This window comes from Lepidothrix coronata, unplaced genomic scaffold (genome assembly GCF_001604755.1).
Source record: "Lepidothrix coronata isolate B3197 unplaced genomic scaffold, Lepidothrix_coronata-1.0 Scaffold22, whole genome shotgun sequence".
Lineage (NCBI taxonomy): Eukaryota > Metazoa > Chordata > Aves > Passeriformes > Pipridae > Lepidothrix > Lepidothrix coronata.
Window position 1 is genome coordinate 2635076 of NW_016690202.1, and position 25661 is coordinate 2660736.

Sequence of the window (25661 nt, forward strand, 5' to 3'; positions counted from 1 at the left end):
ATCAGAAAACATAGTATGAGTTCCCTACTAAATAGTTAGTCACACTAACAATGTAATACTGATATTGCTGTAACTCAAAAGTATATCAATATCTTAATGTTCCTTGGTTCTACTTCAATGTCTTCACTAACAGCTAGTGACTTCTTTTTTTTTTCTGAAGAGATTCACCATTTTATTCAAATTTTAAAACCTGATTTTGGTTAAAGACAAAGGACAAAGTCAAACTCTTCTTGCATACTGATAATTGGGCTGCTAAGTCATTGCTCTCAAGCATACTGAGCTTATTTTTCATACATTTTTACTGAACAGTATCAAAACAATAATTTCTGTAACTCCTTATGGACGGAGTTGGAAGGAGGGGGGAACATATTCATGGACAGCAGTTCATGAAGGGTCAGAACTGCTGAATGGGAAATAAACCTGGGAAAAATGAACCTAACTGATATGTAATCTTACATACCAGGAGGATTGCCTTTCAGATAGTCTAGTTCTACCACCAATGCTGCAATGCTCTTTGTAGGCAGAACCTGTAGTTTGCAAGGAGGTCCCTGGGGGAGCATGTGGAAGGACAGAGACTCAAAGCTAAATGATGCAGAAAATATAAGAGTCCACCAATGGCTTCACTTCCACTTGAGAAGGTGGATTACTCTTAGTTTTATCTGATTTGTCATTTCTAGTCTGTGTAAAGTCCAGTCTAACTGCAAAGCGAAGAACGTTTTTATTTTAAGGCAGGAACCTCCTGAGAGTCTTGGGATTAACTATCTGCAGTCTGTATGGGCACAAAACACAATTAAATGCTTTATAAACAACCTGTTTTAAAATGCACAATTCAGATCTATTGTAACCACTAAGAAAAACACTGTTCTGCAATAATCCAACCCTACATCATCATGAAACTTTTTAAATTAAAGTGCTCTTTGCCTAGGAGAGAATGAAGATCAGACCTGTGGCCTAGGCTGCATTTGGTCAAAACTCAGCCAAATTATTTGGATATCCAAGCAATATTTTAAGTTTTTACAGCAGGTACTTCACACTTTTTCTTGCAGCTAATGATTCTTAAATACTTGCTTTTTCAGCACTGAACAGTGTGTTTGAGAAATACTTTGACAATTTCTCATTCTATGACTAGAAATGCCACAGTCTGGCTTTTCTGAAGGGCAGTGGGGTTTACTCAAGATCTGATATGGCTGACACAGGTTTGTTTTCCCATTTTCAAAGGTGGAAACATTGCCTGGGTTGATCAGTACAGGCATTTCCAGATGTAGTTTGTTCAGGCATTTGTTTTTCCCAAGCTTTTAGAACATATAACTATAGTTCGCTATAGTAATACAAAATCATTACTGAAGTCCTAATCAGACCAATTAGGTTCACTCTGGGAACCAGAAATAACATGATGTAAAATGCATCTGCAAAGAGTGCATTAACCTATATACTTTGAAAAATTACATATGGTCACACCAGAAAACATACAGAATGGTATGATTTTCAATTTAGCTTAGTATTTTTAGGAAAGTCTATGAGGAATTTTCAGCCAACATTTCTTATCTCTGCTGCCAATGTAAAGTGTATTAAAAAGTTCCAGAGGTGACTAAATTGGATGGGGAGCATTCAGGCTAGATACTGATCTCACATAAACCAAATACATCACCTACGTAACTTTACAATTGCTATGGATTATATATTAATTATAGCCTAGCGGGTATCCTATTGGAAAGCAAAACATCTGGATGATTTACATGATCTAATTTAACATCTGTTCTCTGGTGACATTTTGATAACACAAAATGCCTCCCATTCTTACATTTGCATCCTCAGTCTGTATGCACTTGTATCATCTTGCACAATATGTAGACAGACACACACAAACAAAGTGCTATGAATTAAGCATCACCATTTTGATAGCATAGTTTTTACAGCCAGGAGTGTGTACATGTCTTCTTCCAAAATTCTTTTGGAGGAATGCTGCCCTATAAGCAAAGTGGTCTTTTTTGCAGGATGATGTGCTCCAAAACAAGATTCCTTACTACTGAAGGTTTTCTAGAGATTAGGTGAAGTTTCTGAAAGGTAACTGTGAAGACTATCTGCCAATATTTGCGCACACTCCCTTTGGGATTATTGTCCTATCTTCTGCACAAAACAGCAGAAGAACAGCATTTTTTTCCAGAATGAGAAGACACATCTCCACTAGAGGATGAGAGCAGTGCACCCTTCAAATGCAGGTAGATGAGGATGTACATCTAAGGAGACTTAAAATACGAATTAGTACTTAATAAATAAAAGGGTTTTTTTCCATACTGTACCACAAAAAACTCCAGTTGCCAAAGAACAATCACAAAATCATGTATGTCCTTCATTACTGGGTTTTGCAGACAGTACTCTTTGCACGCACTGAAAAAACACTTCAATTCACATGTAGCTTAACTTTTCCCTGTTGGTGACGCAGCTAAAGGGGCTCATGTGCTTTGTTTAGTCCATCATCTGTTTGGAATAACCTATATTTGGAAATGTATTTCTAATCCAGCCATGGAAATGTCAGAATATAAATAACGCAACATTTTTTTGTTACTTTAAAGCTACCACATTTGATCTGTTGACACTTTTTAGAAATCCCTAGTACACAAATGCAATGAACTTAATATTGTTGCTGTACTGCTTCAGATTGGGAGTTTCTGTGTTGTTTATTGGTTGTGTGTGTGGTGGGTTTTTGTTTGGTTGGTTGGTTTGTTTGGGGTTTTTTTTCTGTGAATACTAAGTTCTGATGGAACCATAGTTTTTTGTATACATTCCCATTGGCCTTTCAAATGCATGGATGATGATACTTTGCAGCAGGATGCTTTTCATATAGAGGTAGACTAGATCCTTTGGGTGATAATGTACTCCTGCAGTGCAGTTATGTAGTGAAGGGCCATATGCCCATTTTATGTAGTTATGTACCATGAAAATATGCATCCCAGATGGTTAACAAAAGAGCTTTGCCTCTTGAGACTATAGTAACTCTTACTCTATCTTTTTTTTTTAACACTCATGGAAATTCATTTTATTTTATTAACTTGGTCCATGTTTACTTTTACTGCATATTCAATCTCTGTTACAAGGAAAAACAACTGGAGTTTTGTATGGTGGGTAGCACAGTATTTTGTGGATAGAGAAGAACAATGTTCTGGCTATCATCACACCTGGTATGTGTTCGTTGCAGCGAACAAATCTTTATTTTAATATAGCAGAGCCAAAAATCATCCCCATTTATTAATCTGATGTACACTAAATAACTTTGCATTTGTTACACAGATGATAAATATTTTGCAGATAAATTTATAAATACTTCCACATTTTATAGATTTATAATGTACACAGTCATCCTACACAGAGCATGCCCTTTCACAAATATACAGACAGCTTTCCTCAGGGGACTTAATTAAAAACACTTGGTCAAACATTTTGGAAGCTGGCAATCTGACAAAGAGGAGGATACTGGAAAGATGAGTTCACAATTGTACCAGCTGGACTTGAAATGAAAAATTCAGAACTCCGAAAGAGAGAATTTATCAAGGCACACACATGCAAACACATATATACAATAGTGATGACTGTAACTTGCTTTACAGGAGATCACACAGAGCAGTAAAGGAAACAAAGAAAGAAGGAGCGAGGTCAGGACCATTGCCAAGATCTTGCTGCAGATTAGCAGATCTGAAGTCGAATTCCCCTGTATAAATGACAATTCAACTTCAAAGTAGCTTGTTACCCGTATATACAATATGTACATGTTCCCTTGCACCGAGAAATGGAGACTGTCAGAAATGGTTATCATTTTCTTGACAACATGTGCACACTAATATACCTGTGTGTTTGTATACTGAAGACTGTTTGAAAAATTGTGTTGCCAGTTGACTCAGAGCAGTTGGAAATTTGAGTGGAAATTTAGAAGGGGAAACTGCAAACAGAAAATAACCACGAAAAACTAGGAAAGAATACACGTTTTTCTCCTATTGCTTAGCATTAGAAAACACTAACAAAGAAAATCAGTAACCTAACAATGCCAGTAAAATGCAGTGAAGACAAAAAACTCACCTTTCTGTACCTCATCCTTGATACCCAACTTCTGCATATATGACATTACGCTGCAGTGGAAACTGCCTACTTAAAAAAATACCTAATTATGTATAGTGTATATATTTGAGGCCAAGTATGTGATACAATTTAATTGTCATTGCCACATAGAAGGTAATATTATCTACTGCTACTATAGATGTGAATAACAATTTTCTACTTAAAACTGTCAGCTCATGATCACAATTAAAATCTATATGCTATGGCCTCATACACTGAGTATGTATTTTCTCCTTGTAAACTCCTACTTTCTGAAAAGTACTATGACATAAGCATTGCTAGCCTTTCTTAGTCTCCTCCCAAAGGTTTGGTATAGACTGGTATTCAGCTTATCAACTTATATAACAAATGGGAATAAAAAAGAATAGCAAGCTGCTTGTTTGTTTGTTTGTTTTTAATCTTCTTATAGAGTTGGCCTTCCTGTAGCAAATATACATTCTTTCCTTTAGAAGGAATACACCCTGTCATCTGCTTTCTTACTTCTGTAACGTGAGTGCATGTCCCCTACCAAAGGAAGCACACTGTAAACAGTGAGCATCCTGCAAAGAGGGAAGAAGCAATGTAGCAGATGCCAGAGCTTTTGAAAGAGCTCTTTCCACCATCATTGGTCTGTGTGCACGTGCTGATATTTTCACAATGAATGTGCTTGAATTGTAGCCACTATGACTTTATATGGCACTAATTACTGTAGAAGATCTTCATGGGTGTTAATCATTAATTGAAAGACACCCTGGCAATGGCTCTGTTTCAGGCTGGTCAAAGACTGCTGATAAGAACAGCAGCAAATAATTTTTTAACCACATCACTAGAACGACTGCAACTACGTATGCAGAAACAATGAAAAACATACAATACAGGAAATCACAGACATTTTCTCAAACATTACTCAGAAGTTAGCATGTTGATATCCCCATGGACCATTTTGAAGGCCTTTCGGTTGAATAAGACAGAAGTCATAGCTTTTAGGAGTTTATGTATCTGAGAGCGCTGTGTCTCCTAGTCACTGGAACACAACCAGTGCCTTTGCATGCTGTTTTGCTGTTTGGCACAGTGTGGCGGGGCAGTAGGATGGGCTGGGCAGGCAGGGGAAGGCAACAGCTAAGTCAAAGCTCATTTTTCAGACCATCTCAGGAATTCTCTTCCAATGTATGAAAGCTAATGGCCAGTTGAGATGAATCTTGGCATCCCAACAATTTTGCACGATTAAGTAAAGGTTTCTGCACAAGGAATGGAGCGGGATGTTATTTTTGTTCAAAGCATAATGCACAATGTAGAAAGTAAATCTGTCATATAGAATGAGATGAGAACATGGTTTTAAGTCTTACATCCACCTGTGTTATAGAGAGGTGACTGTGTATGTATGTGTGCATACTTACCCACATGTGTATCTGTATATGTATTCACCTCTGTGTAATACTTCTTTAAAATATCCAATATTATATAGCTGCAGGCTAGGATTTAAAGAAAACATCTGAGAAAATAAAAGTAATTGAAGGCTACATCTTGATTTCTTACTTTTCATGGTTTTCATTTAATTTGATTCCATTTCATTATTTTTCCTGCTCTTCTTCTTTTGAAGGATCATCTTTTAACTGGGTAAGACAAACCTATGTAAGATTCACAAATTACTTTTTATCACATAGTCAGTGAGGGGACAAGCATATATTTACAAGGCAGACATTAAGAGGATATAAGATATGTCTTATAGGTAAGAATACATGCAGTATTGCAAGACAGAAATGCTAGCTGACAACTCTGGCTCTAGACAATAAATGAAACTGGAACAACATATAAGACATTGGACTCCTGCAGAGTACTGTGCTTGCAGTGAGTTATGAGTGCTGTCCTTTAACAGCAATTGGTTTCAGATTGTTTGGTCAGGACTACTGGTGAAAACTGAATGCCAAAATTAGAAAGTAGGAAGCTAAGCAAAAAAGCAGATCCTTGGGATCCAAGCAAAATGAACTTAGGTGGCTTGCTGTGAAGAGAGTGCTGAAGGCCAGCCTGCCAGCTCTCTTTCTCTCTCACTTTCTCTCTCACTTGTGGACTGATGTGTCTGGTTACAACTCAGATGTGTTGATGGCCAGAGTGGGGGCAAGGTCTCTACAAATCTTCTTGGTTACGTGGCATTAAAAGGTGCATTCATGAATAGCCTGGGTGGAAAGAACAATACTTTTGTGTCAGGTCATCCTCATCCAAATATTTTTGCTGTTAAGTATTCTCAAATCTTTGGTTATTGAACTGTGTACTAGTCAGAAGTGAGCAACATGTTCTAGATCTTTGTCAAGCAAGTTAGACTGTTTACCCCATAAAGCAATTGCACTGTATTTTTCCCTAAGCATTTTGGTCCTAGTAAATGTAGACTGTATGTATCTTGTGGGAAAAGACTGCCAGAAATTACTACTTTATTCATTCTTAGTTGCACAGGATGTACTTAAACTAGAAAGCAGAGTTATGTATTACAGGCTAGCATCTTTGTAGATAATTCAACATATTATTAAATAAGAAAAGTAAATCAATCAGGCCCAATTTGTCTTTTTCCTGTTTTTAACATGCTAAGTCACTGCATCAAAAAACAAGTCCTGAATGTGGATGGAGTTCTACGTAGTAATCTTATACATCTAGAGTAGGACTGAATGTTGAAGGATCCTTCCTTTACAGGAAGAAGTAGTGAATTTACCACTACAAAAAAAAATAAAAAATGCAGATGATGATAGTGGATCCAAAACTATTTTGCAACAGTTGGTTGAAATTACTGACATTAGAAGAAAGCAAATGAGGCTGACTTCAGCACATGGTCTGATTGTAGACTGTGTGAGTTTAAGTGAAGGTAAGGGAGATCTGCAAGGAGCATTATAAACTGATGCATTTTATTTAATTCAAGTTTTGAATTGAGTTCCAGATTTTCTGGCTAACATGTCTTTTCTAATTCCACATGACTGCCCGATCCCTGGCTTACCTTAAAACTACAGGCAAAAGTCTGTATTTTCATACTGCATTTCCTGGACTAGCAGCATTGGAAAGTACTAATGCAGGCAAATACCTAATATTTTGCAGTAAGTTTAATGAACAAGAAGGCAGGAAATATAGAGGAAAAGCAGTTTCTCAGACATGTTTTCTTCAGCAATATGCTTACTGAACATGTGTTTTCTTTCAAAACACCAGAGGAAGTGGAGCATTTCTGTTTTCACTTCTTGTGTCTTTGACCCCCTGAGTGCGAGGATTCATTTTTAACATTGTGATTGAAATTTCAATTGCATTTCCAGGTTATTAAACAGGAAACATGGCTTGTTCATTGTATTAGCATGACATCATCTTGTTTAGGTAAAGAGGTGTGACTGGATGTAAACATCTTTCTCTGACTAATAAGGATTAATTTAACACTCACAATGGGGAAGAGAGCTAAAGCCCAGCACACAGAGGCTGTCCATATGAGGGGCTGAGGACTATATTACATTGCTGAGAATTGGAATCAGCAGTTGTGTCTCAGGAGTAGTTAGATGAAGACAAGGCTCCATAGTGGTAGGAAAAGAAAAAAAGGATACAGAATATTATTTCCTCCAAATGGGGCTGAGCTAGGTGCACAGACAATAAGATTCCCCCATATCAGTACCCACAGCAGGACCCCAACAGGGGCCATTCTGAGAGGATACCTCTCCTTGTATTAGGTCAGCCTTCTGGATATGTAGGGAAACGTGGAATCTGTCTGCCTCAAAAGGATAGTATTCACAGAAGGACTTCTGTGGTTGCTTTCCATATTGTTTTAAAAAGATATGGCCAAATTGCAAAAGATATGTGGCAAAACTTCTTACCAAATGTTACTAGGAAGTCAGAAGCTGGTGAGAACAGAAGGAGTTTTGATTTTCATTAAGATTGGCCGTCTTGTAAGAAAAGTAATTTGGGATGGAAAAAATGGAATGGCATGAAGAGAAAGTGAGCAGAGCTTGAGCTAGCAATCTTTGCCTCTCTTTCCCAAGATGATAAAGGAGGAGTAGACTACAGCAGCCATCAGGTAGGAAGGCTAACCATTTTTCACCAGTGTCCAAGCCGTGTTGTACACAACTCTGTAAGGGGACTGCTTAAAATCATGCATAGGGAGGAAGGTTTTCCAATACATCATTCATTATCGATCCTCTTCAGCGCTCCACCATTTACACCTACTCTTGGTTCCCTTGCTAGAAGCTTGCACTCAGCAGTCAATGCAATGCACACCAAATGTTGTAGCACATGCTTCTAAGCAACAAGGTGCTAACACGGATATTGCCAATCTGGTTAAAACGTACAAACATAACGGATAAGATGCTTTCAAGAAATAAGAGTTCGCTAAGTCAAACTCTACTGTTACACAACAGGAGTGTAAGGAGTAAAACTAATTCAAACAAAATTTCTTTGCCAAAAATGAAAACATGTGGTCTCTTTCATGGGCAGTTTTCAAATTTCAAAATAGTTGATTGTCATAGTTAATAGCATTCTAAATACTGTCAGTCTTCTCTGTTTTCAGAGGCCATTGTACTTTTTGTCATTTCTGCTGTTGGGATGAGTTTTCAGCTGTATAGGATAACACTAGATGCTATATCCTACTTTAATTTAGACTGACAGGAATTTCCAGTTAGCAGACAAATAAGTAGTTTTGATTACATTTGTTTTATATCTGTAATGTACAAATGCTATCAAGTTGGATTTTCTCTGGTGTATAAGGGATATAAACAGGCCACTAAGTGATTCTTTGTTTCAGATATAAGTGAATAGACATAGAAAGGAATTGCCATTCCTACCATCCAGTATTTATTACCTGAGATTCCTTGTGAGGCTGCAAAAAAAGACAGATTCACTAAAGATTGGTTTAATTACTTTTGTTTATAATGTGAGTACTGTTTGTGTCCAGATCTCCATAAATTAAGGATTTCTGATCAAGTCTGTGGATTGCACCTATCTCACCAAGTTATTTGTAGCATGAAGTTGCAGTCACTTCTTTTGTCTTTGTGAGATGAATCTTTACTGCACTCAAGCAAAAACTATTGATTGTTCCAACAACTTTGATGCTGCTTGCATACTAGTTCAAATGTGTTGACCCAATTACCTCATCACCTAGGGAAATTCTAACTTTAGGTTTTGCTTCATATGTTGTAAATGTTGGTGGATTTTTTTCTTTGTTCATCTCTTCCATTTACTTTTTCTCCCAATTCCTACCCACTATTATTCTTTTTTTCCCCCCTACCTTAGAACATTAACTTAATTCTGGACTATACAAGGTCTCCATAATCCTGAATTTTTTAACATTTACTAATTCTGTTATTGCTATATTACATTTCATCCAGACTTAATCACATACTCATGACATTGTTAGGATTTAGAGTAAGAACTAGCGTTGAAATCGACATAGTTTTACATGTAATGAAATTTTAGAGTGTTAAATTTGAACCACAGCCCTCAAAAGCTGAATCTTATTTTCCTATGGCACATTTCCTCCAAGCTGGTCAGGTGGTATGAAGCGTATCTGAATGTTTTTGGGAATCACACGCAGAGATGGGCAGAATATACTACTGCAAGAGGACAGTGCATAGAAACATAATGCAATATTTTACCATTGCTTTTAATGTTTACTCCAAATATGTACAGAGGCTTCAGATTTCAAAATAACTTATGCAGTAAGTACAAGGATGTGAACACATGCTACTAATGAATGGCACAGAGAAATAGGGCTCAAATACAATACTCATTGCAGAAAACAGCCTTGAAATAATAAATATTAAGGCTATGACTAGTGGACAAAAGCTGTAGACACGAAAATGAGGCCAGGATTTTGTTCTTATCCTAGAATTCAGTAAAAACTTAATCTTCCTCCTTTATTAGCATAGTCTAGAAATTTAAAATACGTGTTTAAGTCAGATTTAAACATAAAATATTTCATCTCAGATATCTTGACTGTTAATATTCCAAAATAAATAAAATTTCTAATTTTTTTCTTACTGTAACATATTTAAATTAAATAATAATGGCCAGTCTTTGCGAGCGAAGATTTGGGAAAGGTCATTAACCCTTCGAGCCTGCGCAGTGGATTTTTTAGGTGAGACACAGCGTGCGCTGAACTGAGCCCACCCTTTAATCCTGAGGTTCATCTACCGGGGCCAAGCAAACTTGGACAGTGGCAGTGAGGTCCCCAGGACATAGGTTTGTTTAGAGTGACCTTCTCTTAGATGGATGGTCACCATCATTTAAATTATCACCATCAAAATAATGCCCCCTAGTTTTTCATACTCATGCTTTTTTAATTCTGACACTTTTCTAATTTAATAGCAGAAAACCACATCTTGGGCTAAAATTTTTTGTACTACAATATGTAACACAGGCATTTGTTAGTAACTGAAAATGTCACTTCTAAAATCAGTAGATTAAACAGTGAACTTTAAATGTATTGAGCGATCTTCTTATGTAGTCTTTTACTGAGTCTTTTAATATAACAAAGACAATGACGGATACAGAATGCAGTGATAGATACCAGTATCCAAATCTAAGTCCACATGTAATAGCAAAGGAAAACTTAATGAAAAAAATCTTTCTTATGACACAATGACATTATCTGAAAGCCAATTTCTTTGGCAACAATTCATATACCTAATAATTGTTGTCAAACATAATAAGAAAAAAAATACTGATAATTTTTTCTGTATGTTGTATAGAAAATTTGTTATTTGACACTTGAAATGGCAGCTAGTTCATCAGCTACTACAAGTTATCTTAGCTCTACTGAAAGTAAGGTCAGTTTCTGTCATCAGAAGATCTGCCTCTTTGATAACTTTATATCAATGTATATGTATTAAATTTTTAATGCTAACATTTTAAACAGATTCCATAACCTTTTACATAGCATTAAGACTGATGGAGAACTTTACTGTAATCCGTAACAGTCCACAGCATAGAAGGAATAGATTTACTGCCATTTACACTCCATCCATGCTCTTGGTCTAATAAAAACATTACCACTCTCTGCAGCCTTGTCATGGCTTCTTTCTTAATGGCCTTTCAGAGAGACACTTGAAAGTATTAAATGGTGAGACATCTCTAGAACTATTTAAAATTAGCTGAGAAAATTATTATATAAAGAAGTGTATAAACTATGAAAATATGAAGTTGTTTATATATATAAATATCAAACAAACCTCTAAAAGTATCTTACTTACCATGTAGTTCACTGGCCTGATTCTTCCTTTATTCACACTTCAAACAACAAAAATATTTGCATTAATTCACAGTTTTAAAATGGAAAAAATATTCCACATGCCACAAGTGAGAATAAAGCAAAATTTTTCTGAAGGATCAGCAGTGAAGAGTGAAAATGTTCATTTTGTTATTCCCTTTACTGCATACCCATATGGACTTTTAAATTCCCTGTAGTAGTTGTTGCCTTCTCCTCAGCCAACATGTGGTGTAGTTGGTAATTTTTACTTTAGATTGAAACTGCCTAAAAATATTTACCAAGAATTGTTGCCACAAGTTTTTACCACCTAAGCACAGCTGCAGAAGATCAGTGTTCTCAGTACTGATGCGATCTGTAGAGTTTCCTGATAAATGCTGCATGCATTGATACATTAACATTCTCTGCACCAATACTGCTAAGTGATTGACTTGCACATCTGTATATTACAAAAGCTCACAATGCCATGGCCAAATTTAGCATGTGATTTTTAAACAATGTGACTGCTTTCATTTTAAATATCTGGTAATCAGTATATTTTTTACCTTCATGGATATGTCACCGAAACTGTTTTAAGAGGTAGCTTTGCAGTTTGAAGTTAAATGGTTTTGAACATTAATGTATGCAAGCAAACAAAAGTGAAATTTAAATTTTCATACAGAGGTTTCTAAATCTCTGCTATTCCAAAGTATCTTTTGAGTTTGATTTCTGACATTTGAGCACTGTACTCTATGTTGAGAATCTGAAGCCTTTGCACCATTGGTCAGGAGAGTTGACATTTGTACAAAGAAGGAAATGAATAGTAAATGTTTTTCCCATTTTTCCCGTTTACATCAACACCTGTGTTCTTGTATCAGGAAGCCGAAGTCCTACCAGACCTCCACATACCAGAACAGTAGAAGCAAGGAGAATAGGGATTGCTTTGGTGATACCAACAAGGGAACCAAATATTAGGTTTCCAAGTACAGCTGCAGCTTTGCATAGTGCATTCAGAAAGCCAAAGCCTGTTGCCCTAGAAGAGAAAACAGAAGAAACTTTTAGAAACGGGTGAAAGAGTAAAGCCTTTGAGACAAATCCTCAGTGGGAATAAATCAGTATAGCCCCAATATCTTACACACAGTCTATGCCAATAATGATTCTGTGCTTGTATTTATAATGTGAAATCAAAGCTCAGCTACTACAGTATTTGGTTGAGGCAAACTCATTTTGCTGCCTCAGGGACCAAAATGTGAAACTAATGACAGAATGGGTGAGTTTGCGGCTCTAGAGTAGAACATGGGACTTGCAAATGGAAATTCAGTAAGAGTTAAAAGGCTGGATTAGGAGAGAATGGACATGTCAAGCAGCTCTCAAAAGAGAACTGCTTGGGGATCTGGGAAAGAAGTCATCAGAATTAAAGGATGATCACCTTTAATAAAAATAAAAAATAAAAATTAATTTCTTACAGGCGGTACACATTTTAAATCAATGCTTTTTCAAAAGGCTAATGAGACCTCCAATAACAATGGATGTTTACCTCTTAGAGGTAAAGAAGATAGGGCATATAAAAACCTGTTTTCTGCAAAAGAGGTATCTGAGAAACTTTGAGGAAAGGGAAAGGAAATGGATTGCCAACACAAAGTATGACACAAGCAATTCAGGTGGGCTCTTGCATTGCAGTGGTGTGATTATAGTAGTATGAAATAAAGTGTTCTAATTGTTTGGTAGCCCATTGTGCAAGTTTCGAGCTGGCTTCCTGCCAAGCCCCCGAAACTCGACAACAAGGACCCGTTTCCCAGAGAGGGAAGAGAAAAGAAACAACCCAAGCAGCCAAAGCTACAGCAAAAATATATACATATATATATTTTACATATGAGACAGATACACACAACGAGAATACCACACACCACAACCCCAGAAATCCCAAACAGCTCCCCAAAAAGGGAAGAGGGGGAGGGAGAAGGGAGAAGGACAAAAAGGGACAAAGACCGAGCAAGTCCACCAGCCAACTAAAGGCAAACTAGCAAAAATCTCACCACTTCCCTTTGAACAGGCAGGATGGCTAGACACGGCCCAGCGCTCTCCCCTCACACGTGGCAGATAACGGCAGTCACTGTAGGCCTCAGCTCCAGATAAGCCAGACCGAGACAGGGACCCACAGTTCTCGAACCTCGCCGGAAAGGAAGAGAGCGAGGTCCCTCCTGCTGGCTTTATTTATACCTCAAGTTACGTAAAGGAATAGCATGGAATACTTCCGTGATCACTTTCCTAGTTCCTTCCTGGTTATAAGCTGGTCTCCAGGAAAGCCTAGAGTAAAACCATCACACCCATGCACAGGCGTATTGTGCAAATTGCTATCATTTTCATAAATTGTGTTTTGACATGACCATATGATTCATAGATGCAGGAATAAACTTCCTCTTCCAAAAGTGTCCTAACAAAAATCCCTGCATGATGGTAGAATCTCTAACACTTCTCAAATCTCTTAGAAACGAAAGAGAGAAGGACTGTGCAGAGCTCACACTGTGTTTGCTGTGGAAAAAAATAATAAAAATCAGGAAGACAGATGTTTTAATTTTCAGAAAAAAAAGTTTCTTTCTTGTACTGTGATTAAAAGGCCCTAGTCTAAACTGAAGGTATTAACAGAAATGGTAGTGGTCTGACTGACTAAAAAGATTCTACTGAGGTACATGTGAGGGAAGGGAAGAAGTCTTATGCTCAGAGGTACACTGAATTTCTAGGAAGCTTGAAAAATTTCTACTGGAGCTCCTAAAGAGCAGCCCAGAGAATCAACTTGAAGTAAGCAGACTTGATCCCAGCTGAGAGCAAGGACATTATCTCTCAGTGCTCTTCACAGAACTGTTTTTTGATTTTGAAAACAGAAAACCATGATAAGAAGGGAGAAGAGATCCTCTGTCTCAATAAACTCATGGACATGGCCACAGCCCAGAGTGTCAGAGTTCATCTCCTCTGCTCTTTGGCAAATCTGGATCTCAATAGTGTTGATCAGTTAGGCCCTTTGGTGTCCTACTTCCAAGCCAAATAATAGGAGAGAGGTAAAAGCTTCTCTCTAGTACAGTTGACCAGGGTAGAGGGGTTTTCAGGGCTAACCATGCCCTGTCTGGAATACTGTGCTTCAGAATAACATCATTCCTGGTACATTTGAGGACCCTGCATCAAAAGAATGATGTGGGTAGGTCTAGATCCTTCTGGTATATCTCTAAATCACTCTAGTTGTTCTAAGAAACATAGCTCTAGTTAACACACAGGGTCAAATCTGCAATTATGGTACTTCTATTGTTAAATTCTTAAATCAGTTATAAGGATGTCTGCAGAACAGAATTAAGACATGGAACAGACTAATTAATACACCTTCAAAATGTTTTTTTTTCCCAGTATGTCACAGACCAAAGTCACTCCACTTGCCTAAAACCTTATGAAAGTAAAATCAGATGTTCCAGTGTAAGCTCTGTGTATTATATGCCTTTTCTGAATCTGAGACAAAACACAAGTTACTATTTTTTACTGAGTGATTATAATCCTAACGTATTTATTATTAGTTTGGCAATACGTTTCTTGCAATCCACATCACTATTTTAATCTCTCTAAAATACCTCATATTTAGCAAAGAAATTACAAATTTTTCTGAAATAAGCACCATTCCTCATTGTAACACATGGCATCCATCCAGATGTTGCGTGACAATAAGTATTGATGATATCTAAGGAGGAAGAGACGGGTCATTGCAATGGCAGAGCAGAAACAACTCAGAAAACATTGGAAAAAAAACAAACAGAAGAGACTCAGATATGCCTCCTGAATGTTCAAAGCCCTCACTTTTCAATTTGATTGAACTTGCAGTACTTTTACAGAATACGTAGTGCCAATAAAAGCTAAACATGCACATCTTGTGGATAATAATTTTGAAAATGACATGTTCTGCCCCACAACAGCCCAGATCCCTGAGGGCTGCCAGAGAGAGCAGCAGATGACGAAATTTTGGAAGTGTTGCTTGTGAAGATTTCTGACAGAGAAACATTTGCAGCACCTTTTTGCAAATATCTTCCTCAGAGGAGGAATGAGCAAGCTAAAACTTGCCCATTTTATGCACGCCCTTTGAGGAATTGGTCTGAAGGAGGAGTGTGAGATACATTGAAGGAAGCAGCGAAGAGCCACCCTACTGGAATAATCTTCCAAAGCCTATGAGAAGACAATCAAAACTGGTGCAGAAACATTTGCACTGCAAGGGCAGATAAGGCCCAGAATATCTGGAGGAAGATGATGCAGGATGGTGGGTAGCTACTGAGGGGGGAGGAACTCCAGACTGACACATCTTCTAGGGCTCACATAACCACAGACTAAATAAAGTTGAAAGGGATCACAGTGGGTCATCTGGTTCAACTTCCCTGCTTATGCAGGGTCATCCTAGTCCAGCAGGTTGCACCTGTAGTGGTGCAGGAGGTTATTCTTCCCAGATGTGGGACCCTACATTTGGCTCTGTTGAATTTCAGCCTGTTCTTCTGCCCATCTCTCCTACCTGTTGAGGTCCTTCTGAAGGGTTGCACAGAGCATGCAGGTGGGAAGGAGGATCATGAAGAGGAAAGACTGTGTTAAAATAGACTGTATCACGTAGAAAGAGGTTAAAGAGAACACAACTGGACTAGAAAACCGAATTTATGTGATAGGATACCAACAGATTGCAGCTATTCTGAAGAAGCCAGGGAAAGAAAAAGAAAAGAGTCAGAATGGTTCTAATTTCAGACTCATTTATGCACAGAAAGTATTTCAAAACTTATAGTGGTGACTGGTTGTGATTTGTGTCTACACATGTAAATATGACTTCTACAGTTGCCAGTGCTGATGTAAAATCAAACTTGCCCCCAAATAATGGAAACAGGAAAAAAACCCTAACCGTGATCACACAGAGAAATTAGACACCTGGTTGTCAGCAGCCTCAGTATATTCAGAGAGATACCAGAACTCCCCAAAGAATATATAGATCCAGCTAAAGCAAATTTGGAGAGATACAGGCAGGAAATCCTTGGAAAAGCAATAGCACAAAACATATGGGGATGCTTTACTTATATTTAGTGGTTTTTTATACTACCTTACAAAGGTAAGCTGTTTCACAGATGTTAGCTGCTTATAGCAACTAGTTATAACAGGGGTCTGAATATAATTTTCTGAGCAATTTGAACCACATTTTTTCATGTGCTGGGCTCTACAGATGCCCCTGTGCTTCAGATCTATTATGGATTATATACCCAAGATTACCTTATTAAAGCTTAAAGTAATTTTGTGTAATATTTGCTCAATACCTCTTGTGTCTGAGCAAAATTAAGGTAATTTTTTGGAACTGAAAAAACACTTCTGTTTGTAAAATGGACTTACAGAATTTTGCCAGTTGGAAGGGGTCATTATCAGTCTAGCCCCATTAGTGCTATCAAACTATAAACAAATATAAGTAAGTCAAAATAAGCCCATTTTTATTGCCCTTGGCTGTCCTGATGATACAAAATGAAACCAGCAGAAGTTCAATATTTTAATCTTTAGGCATATTTCAGGCATGTCCTTTTGCCTAAAATAAGCACATTGTTGGCATGAACTATAAGATTTTTACAGGCTTAAATAAGTGTTACGACCTGTACCTGAAAAGCACTATCACTGTTCAACCTTCATACCCTTCAATTTTAATACTGTGTTTGAATGTGAACTTGTTGTGTACTTGTAGTCAGAACAAAGTGTTCAAGCAATTGTTGAGTTCTGGAGATAGCAAATTCAAGCTCCTTGGTTGTTTAAACATCTTTCTTAGAACAGTATTCATGATTCAAATTGGTTAAAATCTTTATTAATTTATGCCTCTATAATTATTCTACTCAATCCAGTGGAGTAAAAATAGCCAGAAAATAAACATGCTGTAATATCACACACATGTATGGCCATAGTCGTCTCTTGCAGCATTAGTACAGCCTCCGCTACAATGTTTCATGAAAGTGTTAGAGTGTCTGCAAATGATCAAAGATATGTGATGTGTCATCTCAGCATCATGGACCAATTAAATGAAAAATTCCAAGAGCGTAGGGCTATTCGTATATACACCAGTTACTGGGCAAACACACAAAAATGTCATTTTGACTCCATGAGTAGTCATGATTACTATTCAAGGGAGATCCATGACAAGAATCCCTTGTCCACCAAGAGAATGCCCTTAAACCCTTCAGGAACATAAACAAGAAAGTGCTATTGAATCAATTTGAGATTGTCTTAAAAAACAAAACAAAACAAAACAGGTACAGATTTTAGTATTGGTAGGAGAAAAATGTAGAAGTCTTTTGTAAAAACGTCAGAGCTGAAAGAAAGCTGGATGTTACTGAAAAGGAATTTTCCCCAGTGTATTTTACTTTTGCCACTGAGAAAGCTGTGACAAAGAAAAATGGTTAGCTTCCTTTCACCCAAGCCCCACACAAAAACAGCAAGAGTCCAAACAGTTAAAAATAGAGGGATTATCCAAGACTTTAGATTAAAAGAGCTTGTTTCCTGATTGCCACATATGCTTCTTAGACCAGGTGGTTATATTTCTACATAAAACAGTTCAGATCCGCTTTTCCATTGCTGACAGAGTACCAAAAACTTCATTGTCCTGCAGTAGGGTGCTACTGAATGTGTAGCAAACATATCCATTAACTTTCTTGCCAGAGCTAATGCTGAGCCTATCCAACAAGTTCCAAGAAAACATTTGAATATCACTTTTGTTAGAGTTGATAATATGTAAAGTATTAAAAAGAGTTTCAGAATGTTCTATGGACAAGTTTCTATATATTTCCAGATATTTCATATTCTTTAAAAAAAGAGTACAAAAATGTTTATCGTAGCTTATAGTGGTTAGTGTACAAGTAATACTGTGGAATTTGCCCTCCTGCCTTGGACTACTGCCTGAAGCATTGTGTAGTTTTGGCATGCCATGCCTTAAAAACATTATCATGAAATTTCAGCAAAATGCAGTTGAACTACATCCACAGGATGGCAGTAGAAAATAGCTGTCAGGAAATCTACTGTAAGTTGATGACTGCTGTTATGACTCTTCTGACAGCCACAACAATACAAAATTGGACCCTGTGAATAATATTTATTATTCTGGGAGTAAATCCTCAGGTATCAAGAAGAAGTGAAAAAATTAAATATAACGAACTGAAGAGAGGAGACATTTCTTAATTATAATAAACACTTATAAACTTTTTTCAGAGGTAGTAAAAAAAAGGCAAAACAGGATGACTTCATTTTATAGCACACCTTGACTTCTAAATGTTCCTGGACAAGATTCAAACCCAGATATCTGGTAGCTGTAGTAAAATGATGAATTGATGGTTATCTGATGCAATCTGACCTTGATTTACTCTGTGGGAGATGATCTATTACTATTCCACTTTCTATTTAGGTTTTGGTTATTTGTTGTATGAACTCCCTAATGAAAATCCTGGTTTATACAGTTGGTGTTTCCCAAGTTAGTTCACAAGAAGATACGTATCATTTATGTGAAAGCAACAATTGCATTTTGAAGTCATAAAAATATCCTAATGTTCCTTCTTCTGAGAACATTAACTCTCTTCCATTCATATTTATATTACAGGCAGAGCTAGTAAACTGTGCAGTGTTATTGCAGGCCCCTTGGGCACACACATTACAACGCAAGCCCTAATTACTTCATCACACAATATTTTTTTCCACATCACTCTGCCAATGCAGAGAACAAAGAGAGCTTGAGGGTAAAATATAAAGGTAGTAAAGGAAATTTGGTTTTCCTCATCTGCTGCAGAAGTTGGAAGGTGCTCTCTGAATAAGGTTGGGGACTGCAACATGAGAAAGCAGTTTCATGGTAAAGGTAATTGAGTGCTGTCAGGAGAAAGGATAAAATCCCTACTCCTGCCACAGAATTCACATATGATGCAAGTCACTTAAAGCTAACTAAATTGTCATAAGCATGTATTTTACATTTTCTGGGTGCTCAGCCTAGCACCTTCAGGTTTATGTCACCAAAGTGCTAGGCACTTGTATCCTGTAGTGGAAGTTAGACTTTCACCCATTCCTTCCAGTGACTGGAATTGTTCGTACCACCCCAATCTATAGTTTTCCTCTCGCCTTATGCACAATACTAAAGTCACTTTTAACAATAACATTTTCCTTTATGCCTCAATTTCTACATCATCTGCTTTCAAAACAGTATTTGGAAAATATGGGAAGTTTATAAAAAAAATTAGGAAATCATTTTGGGAGCACCCAAAAATGTTCACAAGATATTGTGAACACCGCTGCTTCACAGCAGTGCTTCCAAGTCTACAGAATAGTTTGGTTTGGCTTTTAAGAGGCCTTTATGACTGACCAAAGACTTCAGAACCTGCTAACTAGTCCAGAACAGCAGAGCCCTTAAAGAAGATAAGGTAAAAGACAAGACAAAAGATGAGACAAAATACAAGCCTTTACGTTGTCGAGCTGGGTTAATTTACTTTCTTATTGGAAATCAGCTGGTTTATACTTAGTCATCATGAGTATTCTTTAAAAATTGTGCATCAAACGGTTTAAAAAATAGTATTATATTGTCAGTCATTATTCATTGTTCCATGTGTGCCATCTGGAAGACAGAAACCTACCTCTGACTAGCATTAGTAACATAATTTCCCATTTTATAACAACTTTGTCATCTACCCAACAACCATTTGAAATCTATATAGCCTCTAACATCTCTTATGTTAGCACTTGTACAAACCAATCAAGATTTTACGAAGAACACGAAGGGACAACCTAAGCTATACTGGCATGAAATATGAAACTACTCATCAAGAAAGTAGAACACACTACGTGATTACTTCAATTCCACGCATTAGTGATCTAAAATATAAATATGAAGATGAGTGTGAATTCATACAGAGACCCAACCTGTTAAGATTTTGAAGCTAACTTAACTCTGCTTGCAAGCAGTTAATGAGGAAGAAACTAAAATACGTGCCCTGTATCACACAGACTATACATTGTCAAAGTACTCACCACACTCATACCTGGCAGAAATCCAGTATGATCCCTAAATAACCTAGAGTACGATTTATGAAACACCTCTTGTATTACACTGCACAACACCAGCAAAGACCCAGCAATTCAGCAACTGGCTGGTATCCAAGAGGAGTCACTCAGGAGGAAAAGAAGGGGCTACCCAGCCTGGTCTCTTCTGCACAGTAGCCTGAACTGGCCTCTTTCCACCCACTTTGCTTCCAGCCCAAACTCCAGCTGCCCTTTGCTGCTTGTTTGTGTTCATTTCACTAACTGGGAATAAGAAAAAAATGTAAAACAGTGGGAGAGTGAGCAAAGATTTTGTGCCTAAATTGCTTTTACAGGGGAAACTGAAAGCTAGTTTCGAGACCAGATTCGGTCTGAATGTGGCTTTGTAGTGAAAGAGGACATAATCTTAAGTATGAAGGACTTCATATGCAAAAACAGATCAGGCAGATTTGTGCATTATATATGTCTGGAAAGGCTGTTGAGCCCTATAGTTACTTGCAGAAGCTGGAAATTCCCATCAAACTCTGGCAAGCTTTGCCCAGCTGTGGAGATTAGAGGAGTCTGAGAAGGAAGGACAGGACCACCCGAGGCGGGCAGTGCTGGTCTGGATAAAAAAGTACCAGACAAAAAATTCTAGCAAGCAAGTTATTTGAGTCCCTGAAGGCATTGATTTTCAAATTGTTGTACAAAACCTGAAGTAGCTTTGTTCCAGTCTAAAAAAATCCATCTAGAACAGGTTGTTTACTTATAACCCAGCTGGCAAAAACTTGTAGTCATGGTTCCATCACTTTTGGAAATTTTGGAAAAAAGTCAAATCTACAGTACATGTCAATGAGGTCTTTCCTGGCACAGGTAGATTTGGCTTATTGGCCTTTTCATATTGATAATACAAGGAGACAAGTTTTCTCTCTGACTTGTTGCCAAAAAGCCTCAACAACTTAGCTTTAAGTAAGTTTCTGAGAGGGAATTCCAGGCAGTTATTTCTGGATACACAAGGCTTTTAAAATGCAAAAAATGGGTAAGAACTTGCTACAATCCCAAAGCTAGCAGAAAGTATTAAAAACAAGCATTAGCTACAAATACAGATGCCTTAACATCTGTACAGATATATATATAGAGATAGATATCAATTACACTCGTTTTATCATTCCTAGTAATGATGAATTTCTTCCTTCCATTAACACCAGTAGCTTTTCCAATTATTTTTCTTGATTTCATTTTAAGAAAATATATGTGGCCGCTACATTCAGGAATACCAAAAAGACAGCTATTTCTATAGGATATTTATTGGAATTATGTCATAGATTTTGGATGATGAAATAAATCTTGCTAGAAGAAAAATTTTCTGAGGTGTAATAAAAATTAGCACTTAATACTAAAACTTAGTGCTTGGAATTCATAAGTAGCACAGAATTGCTACTTGACATAATCACAACTGTGGACATCAATTTCTTGTTTGAAGAAGTATGTATTTTTAAAATGCCAATGAAAAGAAAACAGAGAAGCCAGTCTACACTTTTCCTCTCCTGACAGACAATACTAAAGCCAGTTGCACCTCTTTCCAAAAATTTACACTTGCCAGCAAGGCATCATACATTTATAAAATAGAAGTATTTTTCACTGCATTGGAAACTTCCAATAAATGACATAACAAGCAGCACTGCAACAGGTGAAAGGACAGACTGTCCCTTGACAGGAATCTGGGAAATTTTCCATTAAATTTTTTCAAGGGAGTTGAGAGAGGAGAAATATCCCAGTCTATTCAAGATAATGCAGCTTTTACATTTTTATATTCTCATACAACAGAATATGACTCAACACTTCTTCCTTCGGTCCATTAAGTGACATAAAATCAAGATTAAAAAGTACCCTGTATCTGAAAAAAACCAACAAACAACCCATGTCATCTAGCAGCAATGCTTTCAGGACATGAACATTGTCCTAAAACTTCCTTCGAAAGCCCTGAAGAGTCAAAAGCAGTGTCCGAGACAATTTTGTGCCCACTTAATGCCGAGTATGTACACTTCTAGCAGCCCTGCATACAAATTCATAGCAGACTGATTAGCAGATTAGGATGGTTCAGTCAGTGATTTTTATTTATGAGTCACACCATTTCAGAGTCAACAGACAAATGCAGTTATATTGCTGGTTTGGACCAATTACTGCCTTCATAGTCAGTCGAACTAGGTGAAACCCAGAAATACTCCATTATCTTTTTCAGAAATACTACTCATTAGCTTTGTTTTAAGTTAGAGTAGCAGTTAGACTTTTTTTCATGTAAAACTACATTTGTGGTATTTTTCTGATTAGGTGATATTTGATGCAAAATACATACCAAACAGCTCAAAAAATGTAATTTTCCCCACTTGTTTTTCATAAGAAAAATTATTTATTTGGTCCACCCAAAACATCATGAGTAAAGCTCATATGTAATCATTTCTATTTCCTGTTTCTGCTGGTACATAGTGTCAGTGAGATTAGGGGATATGTATCTGCACATACCTTCTGTCTGTAGGATACAGCTCCACAGTAATGACATCTAGAGAGTTCCATGCTGAGATGGTGAGGCCGTTGTAGAGGCACAGCATACCTATCATCATGGATTCACTGGTCCCAAACCACAGGAAAAAACAGCTGATGCCAGAAAGGACCATGGAACCACCTAGGTACAAGGCAGGTGAGACAAATATGAAGTGGAGATATTTTTAAAGAATAATCTTTGTGTTGTCTAATGTTTCTATACACACAGTGTAGCTAAATAAGTGATGCAAACATTTGAGCTAAAAACAAAGAAGACTTTCTCTGGTGGTAAGACCAGTCAGGAAGACAAATGCTGAACGAGCTCATAAAACAAAACATAACTCCTCAAAAATTAGGATATGTCATAAAGCATTAAGCCGGAACCCTCTATGAACTCCCAAAGCAAGCTGCTTGGGGAAGGTCCCCATTCTTCTTCGTTCATCATCTTTGCAATTACATGAAGCTTGTTCATATATTATAGCAGTAAAAACACTGACTGGGAATTGTATTTATATGGAGATAGTCTCTTGGAAAGTGAAGACAGTAAACTATCACATAGTTATTTAAGTAAATTGAAAACAGATTTCTCATTGCAGACAATCCACTGGAGATATCTTTCAACTGTGTTCCTTTGCAAAATAGATAACAAAGAACTACTGACACTTCCAAGGATATGCTCCACTAGCTGACTGTCACATAGGCACACCTTGCTTTCCTTTCAGTTGGAGCAAAGATAAACCCAGTGGTCATCACTCTCCAAAATCTCATTCTAAATGAGACCATTCTAAGTAATGGTCTTGTAATATCGGTGTGGAAGAGCAATGACTGATAATGTGACATAGCAGAGATGGCCACAGAACCCTTTTTTTCTAGTGTTTCTAAACTGGAGGCTTTTAAAAACAGCAGTTATGATGCCACATAAATGAAATATCTGCAGAAGGAATGTTTTACATTTCTCTGAGCCAAATTCCCTGAAAAGAGAACAGGTTATTTTGGTCTTCTTCCCTGTTTCAAAGTGAAGCCCCTACCTAGCATCGTTAACCGTCCTATTCTATCCATCAGGAGAGCAGACACAATATTCCCTGGTAACACTGCCAAAGTTCCCAGGAAATTAACAAAGTAGATCCAGTAGGCACTGTAGTCATCATCAAAAGAAATCTGGCATCCTGTTCTGACGTGAAAAAATGTGCAATTTATCAATTCACTGTCAACAAATTTATACTGCTCGAGATCTGCGGAAAGAAGAAAAAGAAACATTTCAGCTAGCAGCCAATTCCATGTGCAGCTTTTGATTAAAAACATTTTGAGTTCAAGTAACTTTAATGACAGCTTGGAGCTTTTACTGCTATGTAAAAGGGGACTAGTTACTGCTGTTAATTTTGATAGCTTTTTGTCTTACTAGAAAGATTTGCAAAGCTCATGGAAAAGAGCAACTAAAGCCTGGAATTAGGGGGTTATATTGTATTTTTGCCCTGTTTGGACTGTATTTGGTTAAGGTCTTTCAGCACCAGCTGGTCTTGCATAAAAAGCACTGGTATCTGCAAATTTCTATGAGTCAGTCTTGCTCGGTATCAGACCTTCTCTTTCCACATCAAACAACCTTTTAGATGAGACTGTCGATTGTGCTCAGTATGGTTTGACTTCCTTTAAGTGAAATACTCCTACAGAATTTAGTTCAAACTGGTTTTCATTTCTGAGAAGGCCTAATGATCTTAAATTTGCCCATAGATGAGTTACTATATGTAGGGCAATCTTCTGCCAATACCATTTCAGAGATCTCTCCCTATACTTCCACGCTTTGTTCCTCCTGTTAGCCTTATAAACCTCAATTAAGAATACCTTCCTTCCACACAAAGAAATCTGGGCATTGTTTGCTCTGAAACCTAACTGTATTAATATAATTATTATGGTTGCTGTAGAGTCAGCAAAGCAGCAAGAAGTGCCCCATGTTTCCAGCAAGCTTAGTTGGCCCTGTTCTCTTTCAGTTATATTTCATTTAACAGGAAAAAAGAGTCTTCTGTTTCCACATATGAAGATAGGGATTCACATTTACAATACTTAGGAGAGTAGGAATAATTATAGATTAGGGAGTTTGAATCCTGAGCTCAGACTCCCCTGCCACAGCAAGCACAATAAACAAAGTATTTCAACAGTCCTACCAGCTACCAGTAAAGCAGTAAATATGCTTTTTTCTCTCCAGACTGAATCTCTTTAGAGATGGTTGAAATCAAAGAGATGTTTATTATCTGAGTTAATATTAGGTCTCTGGTATCTCTTTTGCAGTGTGATCCTTTAACTTCTCTGTCATAACACTATGAAGGTCTGTTGTTTTTTATAAATTTTTATTCCCTACAAGAGGACTTGTATGCCTTCTTAGAAATCCGGAAATTATAAATGTAAGAAAAGAACATGCAGCTGAGCAATGGGCATTCAGGGATTTTTCTCATAATACCTGTGTTGTAGAAGGTGGTATTCACAAAAGTACAGTTCCTGAAGTATGTGTTCAGTGAAGTAATGTCTTCAAACACACAGTTCTTAAAAAGTGAATCTTCAAATGTTACCGATTTAAACTTCATCATAATAAACCTGCCCAATAAAAATAATTCTTGTCAGTCTACCTTCATAGTTTAGAAGGAGCAACAGATCAAGGTGATGTAGCTATCTAGTTCTAAAAAATCTCAACCCCAGTAAAAATGATTCCTTAGATGCATTTTGCAGATGTTATTAATGATTAGCTCATTCTAGAATACTATTGTTTAGAAAAAGAATTAGTAAGACAAATTGTTCTACATAGTTACTGGCCCTAACT

At 37.2% G+C, this 25661-nt stretch overlaps 1 protein-coding gene across 2 annotated transcripts in view; it reads right to left on the reverse strand.

The window, feature by feature from the left end:
* Window positions 1-10216: 10216 nt before the first annotated feature.
* Window positions 10217-25661, reverse strand: part of SV2C (synaptic vesicle glycoprotein 2C) — a 108895-nt gene continuing 93450 nt past the window's right edge. The window contains exons 10-14 of one of the 2 annotated variants that reach the window (XM_017808065.1): window positions 25305-25438; window positions 23881-24084; window positions 22835-22994; window positions 12194-12317; window positions 10217-11328 (exon numbers count right to left, since the gene is read on the reverse strand). In XM_017808065.1, coding sequence (XP_017663554.1) covers window positions 11320-11328; window positions 12194-12317; window positions 22835-22994; window positions 23881-24084; window positions 25305-25438 — 631 coding nt within the window. In that variant the 3' untranslated portion in view covers window positions 10217-11319. Of the gene's footprint in view, window positions 12318-22834; window positions 22995-23880; window positions 24085-25304; window positions 25439-25661 lie in introns of both variants that reach the window. The other variant, XM_017808064.1, reaches the window with a different exon arrangement.